This window comes from Dermacentor andersoni, chromosome 2 (assembly GCF_023375885.2).
Source record: "Dermacentor andersoni chromosome 2, qqDerAnde1_hic_scaffold, whole genome shotgun sequence".
NCBI classification, from domain to species: Eukaryota; Metazoa; Arthropoda; class Arachnida; order Ixodida; family Ixodidae; genus Dermacentor; species Dermacentor andersoni.
The window spans coordinates 133,182,451-133,195,531 of NC_092815.1; the positions used below are offsets into that span (position 1 = coordinate 133,182,451).

General features: G+C 46.9%; 1 protein-coding gene across 3 annotated transcripts in view; it reads left to right on the plus strand.

Moving 5' to 3' along the window:
• Positions 1-888: 888 nt before the first annotated feature.
• Positions 889-13,081, plus strand: part of PIP4K (phosphatidylinositol 5-phosphate 4-kinase) — a 129,443-nt gene continuing 117,250 nt past the window's right edge. For all 3 annotated transcript variants that reach the window (XM_050187540.3, XM_050187541.3, XM_072286549.1), the window contains exon 1: positions 889-1,155. In XM_050187540.3, the coding sequence (XP_050043497.1) occupies positions 1,012-1,155 (144 nt within the window). In that variant the 5' untranslated portion in view covers positions 889-1,011. The remainder of the gene's footprint in view (positions 1,156-13,081) is intronic.

The window sequence follows — 13,081 nt, forward strand, 5'->3', positions numbered from 1 at the left end:
ATGACATAGATTGGTGTCCATCGACACGGCAATTACTTCCGACAAGAAAAAGCATAGCCTTCGAGAATATTGGCTTCTGTTATTCCAACGGAGCCGCCGCTGGGGAGTGCATTTGGACATCACTACAGCATTCATTGGACACTACTATACTAGACTGCTGAGCGACAATGTGCTCGCGAAATAAATTATCTTAACATACACACACGCAAAACACGCGCACGCACGCTCACACGCACACAAACAAACGCGTGCGGACACACACACACACACACACACACACACACACACACACACACACACACACACACACACACACACACACACACACTCACACTCACACACACACACGCACGCACACACACACACACACACACACACACACACACACACACGCACACACACACACACACACACACACACGCGCGCGCGCGCACACACACATGCACCACTCAAATATAGTAGAACTTGGGCTGACTATGACAAAAAAATGCAAAAGAAACGTAACGTAAACCCCGTACACCAAAAATGAAACGCACATGATTTCGTAACAAGTGTCCAAAGGACACATTTCACCCGCGTTTTTTTTAGTTATCAAGTTAAGCTCTGAGACGAGAATAATCAAAACCAGAACTTCTGCAAAAGGAATTTTCAACCGTATTCAGTGGCCATATCCATCATTTCCGACGGCACAGTTGCCCTAAATTCCCTCCGTACTACTATCGCAGTCAATCGATGGAGAAGCTTTAGGGTGGCTGAGACGATGCGACAGTCTGAAACGAAACCGAAACAGCAAGCGATATTGATTGGTGGCGCCATCTTTTAAGAATTTATTGAAGTAAGCGCATCACGTGTCCTAGCGGGGCTTGCTGGGAAATGTCATTGCCAGGAGCCATTAGGGACCGCATCGACAGCACCTAGCAGGATGTCTCGGTAGTATCAGTCGATCTTTTGCTCCAGTGTCCGCGCGATTTCCTGTGTGTTTTGGTGCGGAGCCGCTCTAGCGAAGCCAAGATGTCTGGGATAGCGTCTGGACTCACCACAAAGGGCAGCAGCCGCCTGAAAAAGAAGCACTTCAAGCCTAAGCATCAGAAGGCAAAACTCTTCCGAGCCAACGAGCCGCTGCTCAGTGTTTTTATGTGGGGTGTCAACCACACCGTGAGTACCGTCTCGGCTTTGACGCACCTCCTCGTTTCGTATCGCTTTCTGTGAAGCCGGTTCCTTCCATACAGATTATTTAGTTCTTGCTGCACCGCTTTCAGCGACGCCGGCTTACTTTTTATTTGTGGTATTTATTTTTACGGGGCGTCAAGCAGCTTTGGGTCGCTTTCCGAGCGAGGACAACCTGCGTCTTTAGGCCTAGATATTTATACCAAAACAGCCCGTGCGTGCGGATTAAGGGCAACTTTGTGCGCGGCACACCTCACGTTGCGTTTCCCCTTGACCGCCGTGCTGCTAAACGAGTGGTTGCACCCCGAAGTGCACCGCCCGCCAGCCCTGAAGCACGCCCTTGCTGCAGGCGCCCCTGCGATTGCAGCCCCTCTGCGCACTGTTGTACCGCGGCCGGTTTTCGCGTCGCTTCTGCTTCGGTTGACGGCGATGCGCTCGTAAGGTGAAGGAGCGACTGCTTAGCATTGAAAAACCACTCATAAGTTCGTTGTGCGAAGCAGTTCAAGTATCGCTGCTTTTGATCGCAGATGTGCGACTTGCGCGAAGTCGGACGAAGCGGTGCCGAAAGCACCTGCATTCTGGGTCGATCTGTTTTCGCGAAACTTTAACACTACTAAACGACATCGTCGATTTCTCGTCTGATGTAGCCCCATTTCATAATCTCCATACAGCACAACGTTTAGCGTCTTTCCGCATCCTCCGCTATCATGCGTAACACAACGCAGGCAACGCAGCGTTGCACAAATTTTCACTTATGAATGAGTTTTTTTACCTCTGCCAACCGAGGCAGGTGCGGGAACGAAAACCACACGTCTAGCTGTCCGTCTTTGCCGCAGTCAATTATGAATGCACCAATTATAAACAACTAAGTGACCTGTTCTGTTGGTAGTCTGTTGCACAATACGCGATCGCAGGTTCGAATCCCGACCCTGGCAGCTGCATTCCGCCGCAACAACGCTCTAGTAGCGTGCTTTGGGTGTATGCTTAAAACAAATAAATTTTAAAAAATAGGTGGTTAGTTTATCAGGACCCCTCCACTATCGACAGCAGGAAGGCAAGTATGGTTTCGCACAGGAACAAAGGTTCCCGTCCTTACCGGACTGGAGTCGTCACGGCAACGCTGTTGTTTGTTAAAATCGCGTGAAACTTGAGGTTGGCAGTCATCGCGATCCCGTCGTTTTTGCTTATTGTCGCTTTCTTCCCCCGTACTGATACCATTGTGTCATGCTATAATTACCGTGTTTACCCTGTCGTCACTGTAGCGCGTATCTTTGGACACACTGCTGACTTCTCTGGCAATGCTTTCCTGGTTGTTCCTTTCGCGAGTAGTACTTATGGTGAGATCGAAACCTTAGAGACCGGACTGACTGCGTATCCGAGCTTTGACGTCGTGAGCTATTTTACCTCACTCAGTTTCTTTCTTTTTATTTATGTTTTTTTGAAAAAAAAAGTGTAAATGTTACTTATCGTACATTTTGCTGCCGCCAAAACTGTTGTTTGTTCCTGTCGAGCTCTTTCTTTTCTTTTCACGGTGCCTATAATTAAGTGCTGTCATCGTGCGTACTTTTCGCACTTGTCTCTCCTACATGAAACATTCTGAAATAGCCTAATTACCTTGTCAGTGCTCTGGAATCCAATAAACTCTCTATACGGTCGCGTATCTTTAATTTAAGCGCTCATAGTTTCCGGCCAAAACTGTCCGTAAGTCCTTCTGACCATATTAATTGCTCCAAGTTAAAAATGAAAATGGAATTCAGAAAAGAAAGTTTCATTTAGGGCATACTTGCGCACATGTCGCGAAGGGGGTGATTAAAGACTGCACCAAGCACACACATTGTGTGGAATACATGCACACTTTATTAACGATGATATGAAGAAACAAGGAACACAGTATTAACCGAAAAGCAACCCACTGTTGTTAGACCACAGTGACTTTCTTGAGCGACATTGTTGTTGCCCGTTTCGCCTGCTTCATGAACTTATCTTCATAAACTTGCTCGAAACGAGTAGCCCTTTCATATATGGCGTTTTCTGCGGCCGCGAACGAGCAAAAAAAAAGGGGGGGGGGGGGAACGGGGGGGTAACATCAAGATTTCCTTACTGTATGCATTTCTCTTTGTAATGTTCTTCACGCCACCTTTCGACACCAGCTTTAATACTTTTCTCAAGTAGTATACATTTCTTGTACAACTGGACGCAACACATTCGTCTAGGGTTGGCATGTATGTGTTTAGATTCTTCATCAACGATGCACGGTACTTTATTATTGCACTTCTTCAACGAGCATCTAGTGAGAAGCTGTTCCTTTGCTTTATTGCTGTCATTGCCATGGTGCATCAGAAATGATGCTTCTCATTTACAAGCTTCTCGGTTGGGCTGAGTCCAACTGTTAACTGCATCAGATGTCTGAAATAACGTAAACCTTTGGCAGCCCGATTTCAGATAACCTTTACAATTCACTTTCTTTTGAAATTGGAAACAGTCTGTATTAAATTCGAAATTTGGAAGTCGTATTCTTTCTTTTTTTCAAACATTATTGTTAAATACGATTCGCAAATTTCGGTGTTCGATCATCCTTTCAAGCAATGCTAATAAACTTTTCGTACGTGCGCTCTGTTTTTACGGGTGAATATATGTCTATGTCCGTTGGGAAGCGTGGGGGGAGAGAGAGAGAGAGAGAGAGAGAGAGAGAGAGATGAAAAAAAAAGAACTATAAATCACGAAAATGTTTCTCTCTTCCTCGGGCGTGTTTTCTATTCGCAATGCCGGGCGAAGTTCCGTTCGTTTGTATACAGGGCATCCCAGCTATCTTTAGCCAGAATTTAAAAATATGCAACTGCCACGTAGCTTAACAGAACAAAGTTAATGTTTGCCTGCGTTTGGAGATACTCAAATTATTTTTTCAATTCTGTATAATTACATGATTAGCCCTAATTAATTAATCCACCTCTCGAATATAGTTAAAGTGTCAATGAGAAAATTGTAGAGCGACATGAAAAACTCCCGATGCAGCTTTATGTTGCTCAATACGTGCTACATAAAAGTGTTTTTCCGAGCGTGAAAGAAGCCCGCGAATACACACAAAGTGCCTCGAGCGGCCAGTCGCGCGGCAGTTTTGCGTTCATTTGCGGGCTTCTTTCACGCTCGGAAAAACACTTTGATGTAGCACGTATTGAGCGTCAGAAAGCTGTATTGGGAGTTTTTCACGTCGCTTTGCAATTTTCTCGTTGGCAGTTTTCATCTAATTATATTTGTGAAGTAGATGAATTAAGTCTAATTATCTAATTAGGTTGAATGAAAAAAATAGTTCGAGTATCTCTAAGCGACCGCAAACAACATTGCCTTTGTTCTGTCCAGCTACGTAGCGTTTGCATATTGAAACTCTAGCTAAAGTTAGCTGAGACGCCCTGTATAATGACGCTAACACTAAGTCTTCCCAATACTCATTTCCATATTTATTGTCTGTATAGGCGTCACTGCACTTCATGAATAACTTATACCCGAGTGAGAAGAGTCGCGGGAACAAAGGCTTAGTCCTTCAGCTTCAACCATGTGAATGAAGGGTGTGCAAATAGTGATTCTTGAGACCGAATCGAATAAGAATCAAATAGCGCCAGAAGCGAATCGAATATCGAATAGTTTTTGAATAATGAATAGCCGTTACCAAAATAAATGTAAAACGCATGATCGCATCCTGGTATTCTTAAAGTTAGCACTTTTCTGTTGTTACATCGCACCTTAAGTGTTGTCTGTTAAAAGCAGAAATAGAGCATTCGAAGCAAATAACTAGTTCTTCGCATGCACTGGACTTTTCGGAGAATGTGCATGATTGCTGCACAGTCTGTGAAGTATGGCTACCCATAAGCGACGTAGCCTCCTGCTCCACTACGCAAGCTCTCGTGTTTTGTCTACTATACCCGCAGGGGGGGGGGGGGGGGGGGGAATTTACCGTAGTTCAAGCTCCAATTTTATGTTTAATTTGGCGCAGTTGACGTTTTGGAATAATCGTAAGGTATTTGAAAAAACATTCGCGTTTACAGATAGAAAAAGCCGAATCGAATAGGACACTATTCGATTCGTTATTTGAAAGTTTCGAATATTAGCACAAATGCAGAGGGAATGTTGCCGTTCTTTTAATGTTGAATTTTAGGGATAAACATGCCACACGGTTATTTTTGCCATGAGCTTCATTTTTCAATGATGGAAAACGGAAATTCTTCATCACGGCGGCCGCATTTCGATGGGGGCGAAATGCGAGAACACCCGTGTACTTAGATTTAGGTGCACGTTAAAGAACCCCAGGTGGTCGAAATTTCCGGAGTCCTCCACTACGGCGTGCCTCATAATCAGAAAGTGGTTTTGGCACGTAAAACCCCATAATTAAAAAACAAGATTTCTACATTGATCCCCCCCCCTTTTCTTTCTTTAAAATTACAGATACAAAGCTTCACCGCAAATTCAAGTCACATTTACAAGAATTGTGAAGCTTAAGGAAGCCATATTTTCATTTTATTTATTTCATTTCGGATATAATTTTGTATCCGAAATGAAAAAAGAAACGCACCTATGGCTTCCTTGGCTTCGTTATCTTTTGAATTAATTTACTTTTACTCCTCGCGGTTGTGTTGCTCTCTTAACCGTAATGCTCTCTTAACCTTTTCGGTTGTAACCCACAAAGCGCCAAAGAAACATTGGCTGGCAAGAAAAAGTTGCCGGATCACTAACAGCCCCGAAACGCGATTTTTGGCCGCATACGGCATTCAGATGTCATAATCATCATCAGCCTATTTTATGTCCACTGCAGGATGAAGGCCTCTCCCTGCGATCTCCAATTGCCCCTGTCCTGCTCCAATCGATTCCAACTAGCGCCTGCGAATTTCTTAATTTCATCGCCCCACCTAGTCTTCTCCCGTCCTCGACTGCGCTTCCCTTGCCTTGGCACCCATTCTGTAACGGCTAAACCCCATAAGCGCGATTTTGTGCGCGACAGCGACAAGCGACGGCTTCGAGCAACGGATCGGGCCGTCGCTTGAACAGATCGCTCGGTGTTGTCGCGCGATCGCTCGGTTCTGCAAAGTCGCTAGAACATCTCTCTCGTAGTCGCGCGATCGCTCGGTTCTGCAAATCTAGAATTCGTCGCTCGTCGCCCGGAAGTGCTATGAGCGACTAGCCAATAGCGCGAAACCTGACTGGTGTACATCACTCAAGTACTTCCGATTGTGGCACTGAACGAGCAAACGATTGAATTTTTATAGTGCAAGGATAAGAACCTACTGGAAGACCTTCAGAAATATTTTATGCTGCTTTTTACTGTAAAACACGTCAACTTAAGTTAATAAAGCACGCGTCACGCTAGTTTCGGCGCCTATATTGCTGCCCTCATACCGGCAACACTGGGGAGACGTCGCTCGAAGTCATCGCTCGCATGGGGCACGACTTGTAGGCGACGAGCGAACGCGACAGCCATCTCCATCGCGTCGCTTGTCGCTGTCGCGCGCAAGATCGCTTGCATGGGGTTTATACTTAACCCCAATGTCCACCGGTTATCTGACCTACGCATCGCATGACCTTCCCAGCTCCAGTTTTTTTCTCTTAATGTCAGTTAGAATATCGGCTATCCCTTCTTGTTCTCTGATCCACACCGCTGTCTTCCTGTCTCTTGACCTGCCCTTTCCTTAATGATGGAAGGTATTTAGCACCACCATTGCGGCCGCCGTACATATCAGAGCAGAAAAGCAACTAAATGCTGGTTTCGTTTTCTCGGTTCTGTGGAAGGTAGATCGTCCGAACTTGTTTGTGGTCATTGAATGCGGCATAGTCAAGAGTTGACATGACATACAGTGAATGCGTAGGAACAGACGTATTGTATTTCCGCGTTTTTAAGGGCATGCCGACTTTTCCTGACCTTTAGTTGTATCACTGCGTTGAATGAAGGGCCCTGAATCTCGAAACCTTAAATAACATATGGGCAAGCCTCAGAGCGACCTAAATGATTTACTATAATAGCTTTACTGCTGACTAGTTACGGTTTCGTTTCCCAGGAGCTGCACGTCAAAGTCGTAACGCAGAATGTGAGTAGCAGCATAACAAAACCAAGTCAGCAGGAGCCATAGAGTTTATCACTGTGTTACCTATAGGGAAATCTGGAGCCACCGTCTGTAGGAGTTTTCTAACGGGCGCTGTGCTGTCATGGAAATGACTGCGGAGGAAGGGAAAACGTTAGCAGGGAGCAACGCGATTAAAACCAAACCTGGTGGTCCAACATGTGATCGCACGTCAAAGTGCCGCGGTTGGTTTTAGTGTCCCCGCCTGCAGGCATAGCAGCCAAACATGCGTGCACCGAATAAAGACTACTGGCATAGTTCCTGCGAACGAAACGTCTCGGCAAATCTCGATTCCTGCTCTGTGATCTCGCCGCAAGAGGTCACGTGTTGGGCCACCACTGAGCAAATGTATGGGCTTCACGGAGCGTTCGCTTGCCGAGGCTGGCTGCGTCACGTAATGCTTTCTCCTAGCATTTTCCTTCCTCCATGGGAATAAAGTGGTGTAGGGGGTACGAGGCTTTGTTGGCTCGTGGTGGCTACACAAATAATGCGTTCCTAAAATAAAATGTAGATAAAAGGTGTTCATTCACCCATATTATATCTTTCAATGAAGTTTGCTCACCTACAATGAGAATCAAGCGAAAAGCACGAACAGACGACAAACTTTAGCTGCCCGCTGATACTTCTTACGTTTCTATATAACTGCACATCCAGTAACAAGTCCTAATATATTATTAAACATGTTTTTGTGCAATAATAAAGCTAGAAGAGCTTTATACGTGCTACTTTAGTGGGAGATGAATCATTGTGAAAGACGGAACGGTGCTAGCCAGGCGCGCCTTCGAGGCGTCCTCTGGTACTCCGAGAACGATGCCAATCCGAAGCCGCAATATACCGGCATTCCCATGCATACCACGGCGCAGTAGGGCCAGATTTCCCTCCAGGTAATGTAGTGAAAAACTCTATGACCGGGCGCGAACTCCAAAACGTGTCCGCGATGTCTTCTGCATCATGATGTCACAACTGTCGCAACCCCCTTGGAAACGAAAACGAAACTTGTTGGAGGACGCGCCACCGTGGCAAGTTAATTTAGGGCGCTCTGAACGGCGCAACGGCTCGCCACGTTCTCACACCGGCATTTCCTGCCGTCCGCCTGTGCGCGACGTGACCCTACCTCGAGGCCCCCATCGTGAGGGAACCACGATTGCATGCAGTGGCGTGCCCCGGTCTTTTAACGCGTACGCCTCTGCGGTTAGCGTCAGTTTCCGCGCGGTTTGTGTCGCCCGCGTGGCGCAACTAGCCCGTTGTTGCACACCACCTCTTGCGCGCGAGTCGGTTCGGTCGTTCGTCGCCGTGATTTATGTCAAGGACTGTCCGCGTGTGTGCGCACACGCCGTGGTCGTTGCAGTGCGCGGCGCGACATCTCCCACTGCTTTCCGCTCTGCACCCGCGACGCCGCTGTCTTGTCGCTTTGCTGCCGGAAGAGACCGAAGAACGCTACCGCGAAGCCTTGTCAGGAGGACTCGTTGTACTCCCGGTAGCACGAATGTTCGCTGTAGTCTCGGTGTCCATGCGTCGCACCGCCCTTTTCTTTCAAAGCGAAGCTTTCTTTGCGGGCCCGTCTAAAAAACCTTGCTGACCGTGGCTCCCACAATTGCGGAGTCGTGCTGTCATTGTATGTATGTATGTATGTATGTATGTATGTATGTATGTATTGGTGAGGCTTCAATGTTTTCCTTGCTGGGTACTTTACAGGGTGGGTGGGTGTGACAAAGAACGGCGGAAGTATAACGTGCATCGGTAAGGCTTGAAATGTCGGCATCTTCGAGAGCGCAATTCAAGTATACGTGCTGTTGGTTATGAGGGCCATATGGCTGGGAAGATCATTCCATTCACGAGCAGTGAATACAAAAAAAAAAAATAGGCACCGCTGAAGCGTAAAGATGCGTGCGCGCGGTGGTACCACGGTGTGGTGAATGCGTGAGGTAGTGAGGCGGTTAATGCGTGAGGGAGTTAACTTCGCCTGCACCGGTAGTTCCATTCTGCCGAATGAGGTAAGGGCGTCATTCCATTCCTTGCTATTTCTCAGAGGTGGAAAGTTGCGAGCCGGTTCACATTTCAGGAATGGTAGCTTTAGCCATTCCATTCCTGTAATTGCGTGCGAAATGCCACGAGGTGCGAAGCGTGGTAGGCTTTTAAAGAAAGACAGTTTATAATGGTTCCATGACGCGTTATTTAGATGCTGGACGTGGTCCGGAAAATCAACACTTTTATACCTTTTAACTTCACGAAAAAAGCTTCGCTTCAGATTGATTACAAGATGTGCGTTGGATCTGTAAGATTTGAAATTTTGCGTTTTCTATTTTGGACTACGTACGTATTGCACGATTAAAGTAAAAGGTGCGTTCAAATTTGCATGTGCGCTACATTCGTAACTGATTCTACTCAAAATCAAAAACGAAACCGATTCTCACTAAACAAGAAAAAAAAAAGAAATAAAAGAAATACTCTCTGAAAGGTAACTAGCCACACAGCCATCGCACGGATCGTCTAAAGGAAGCGATGCTCGGAGACATCGCAAGGTGGGTGGAATGGTGCGTGGGATGTCCATCGCAGACGGTGACACCATGACATCGCATGGTGCGTGGAATGTCCTCCCGCAGACGGTGGTTGCGCGTGTGTTCAATAAGTGTGGCATTTCTAATGCAATAAATCGAACTGAAGATGACTTTCTGTGGTCGGTAGACGACGAAGAGGATGTGTCGTCGGACTCCGATATAGCGACTAGCCGCTAAGTTTCAGCTGCCTGCGTGTCTGTGTGCCTTCTATGTTGTGCACAGTGTGCGGCAGAATCGGCGTCAGATTGTTATTATTTTTTAATATTTGTGCGGTAATATAATTGCGTGTTAAAATCGGTGGCACAGTAGAATCGTGCAAATGCAGTAGTTTGCATATATTGAGGCAGGAAGCAGGAGTGTAGGAATGCAAAAAATGTCGTGTTTCACGCCCAGAAGCTGCGCAGAGGGCTAATGTGCCACCGCAGTGCAAGGCGCCATCTTGATTGAGTTGCACCATCTGGACTTATTCGGTGTTGTGCACGCAAATCTGCATACTGTCGGCATCGGCCGTCGCTGCCGAGAATCGATCCCGTGACCTACTGCTCCACAGCAGAACGCCATAGTCGTTCGGCCACTGCGGCGGGACGCGAAATAAGGAAAGGAAAGGTAAATAAAAATATACGGTACTAAAAACTTGAAAGACACGATCGACACAGGCACTCCGTCGTCTTGTCGCCGTCTGACCTGCACCTTTCTTGCGCTGTCGAGTCAATGTACCTAAGAAGACTAAAGCATGCTACTGGACGTATAGCTGTTAATCACGAGGGGCCTGCCGAAGTTATCGATTCGGCCTTCTGCTTGTGACCCCATACTCGACGCCGCGATCGCGTTCTGCTGGCCCTCGCCGACCCGTCGCCCGTGTTGTGAATGCGTCGCGCGCGTGATGGGCGCGTGACGCACTCGGTGCCGTGCGTTTCCGGCTTCGGCCTCGCTGCCCGCGGAGCGCACGTCCGCACCTCGTGGGGCACGTTGGAGGCCCGTTGGCCCGGTTGGGTCACGAGGCGAGCGGGGCCCGCTGTCGGAAGCTGTCGCACGCTGCGCACGGCGTGTGTCACGACGACTCAAGGTCGCCGCTCTTCCCGGTGTCCGCGCAGCGTGCCAGCTCGGCTGCATGCTCTGTTTACGCCATAGTCTCGTCACAACTCCCTTTCGCCGTTGGTAGAACAGCTGTACTCCGTCTCTGTAGTTCCTTGCAGCACTATAGGGAAATAGCAGGACTCAGCCAATAGGGAGGATGAATGGCCGTCAAGATGTGTTCATCCGCGCCGCGTCGTCTGCTTAGCGTCTGCTCGCCGTCCTTTCGATACATCCTCCACTGTTGGTGGAGTGACGCAATAAATGTTTTTGTGTTTTAGCTGTAGGTTGCACTGGACATGAATGCCACAGTGGGGCTTCGCTTCATCGATAAGCTTTCCGAGCAGTTCAATAATGCAGCCTCCTTAGCCAGTTTTAGTAAGAGCGAACAACCTGATAAATGTTCACACGCGCCGCACCGTCTGCTCGGCGTCTATTTGGCGTTTGCTCGCCACTGTCATCACGTACCATACTAGAGCGAAGTATTAGATTAATGACACGCTAAACAATTGGGTTTTCGTAGAGTTTCGGATCGTCAATGTATCACCAGCTCTAATGCTTTGGCGTCATCTGCTAAATGGCAATCGAATCACTTGTACTGCTCGATACTGCCTCTGTAGTCATGACAGCGTCAAAACAAACAGCTGATCTCAATAATAACGACAAAAAATACCTAATGATTTGTCCTCGGCGTGAGATCAGACAAGTAATGATGGATTTTAGCATTTATTTGTTGTCAGGGCAAATAGCCATTAAAGCTCGAATTTGGATCGAAGTGGGCGGTATGGGCTGCATGGGGTGCTGCATGTTGCTGCGTAATCACGGTTAGGGCGGCTATTTGTTACCGGTGGTAACCACCGCTGTAATTCGCAGCATACGACGCGAATGCGCAAAGTGCCTAACATCTCAGGTATCGCTGTAGCGTATGATGTGTCAAGCAGAAATGACTCTCTAATCCCGCCGGTAACCAGACAGTTAAGCCCGGAACTATATTCTGCTGCGCAAAGATATTGCCTGTGTACACCGCCTATACCTTCATCAGTGCTGCAACTCGCTTGTGAGATAGAGTACAGTATGTTACAGTGAAGCGTTATTTATTTATTTATTTATTTATTTGTTTATTTATTTATTTATTTATTTATTTATTTATTTATTTATTTATTTAGGTAGGTACCTCACGGGCTCCAACTGCAGTATTATGTGACGGGGGTTACAAATTTGGGTCCAACAGAAGCAGTTTGAACATTCTTATTTGAACATCGTTATACAGTGGAATGAATATGGAACGAAAGAGAAACACTTGAAAACAAAATGTGCATGTTTTTTTCTTTAAGACAACGCGGTCAGAGATGTGAATGAAGCCGTCTGGAAGACCATTCACGATGATTACACGTACGTGGCAAGGTTGATGAGTTGAATGCGGTCGTTCTTACCGAAAGCCGTTTGAAACAGAGGTGATTATGCAGTCGGTACGATGTGCGATTCGGCTGTATAGGAGGTAGGGTAAATGGATGATGGTTGTAAACAAGCTTGTGGAAGAGGTAAATAATTAAGTGCGATTGTTCTGCGAGATTCTAAGGACGGAAGGGACAACGATGCCTTCATGTTCGTTATGCTGGAATTCCGGGCGTTGTCTCGTGCAATAAAACTAGCGGCACGATTTTGTACGCGTTGAAGGGAATGATTGAGGTGTTCTTGATGAGGTGACCAAATGGAAGATGCGTATTCAAGTTGAGGGCGAACAAATGTTTGATAGGCGAGTTGCCGAGTCGAACTGGGCACGCCTTTGAGGTTGCGCTTTAGATAACCTAATGTGCGGTCAGTTTTAGCAGCGATTTTTTTTTTCCATCTTGGTGACCCATGAGAGATTAGGGGAAAAAATGAACGCCAATGTGCTTACATGATCACGCGAGGCTGACTGGACTGGTATTAAGTGAATAAGTATACCTAGAATAAGATTGCTTGCGGCTAAATGTCATTAATCGGCATTTATCAGTGTTAAGGGACATTTGCCATGATATGAGCACCAGGTAGTAATGCGGTCAAGATCGTCTTGGAGAGCTATATGGTCGTTAACAGAGCGGATTTGGCGATAAATAATGCAGTCGTCGGCGAACAATCTGATTGTCGAGGGGATGTTTAATGGTAAGTTATAAAGATGAGAAACAATAATGGGCC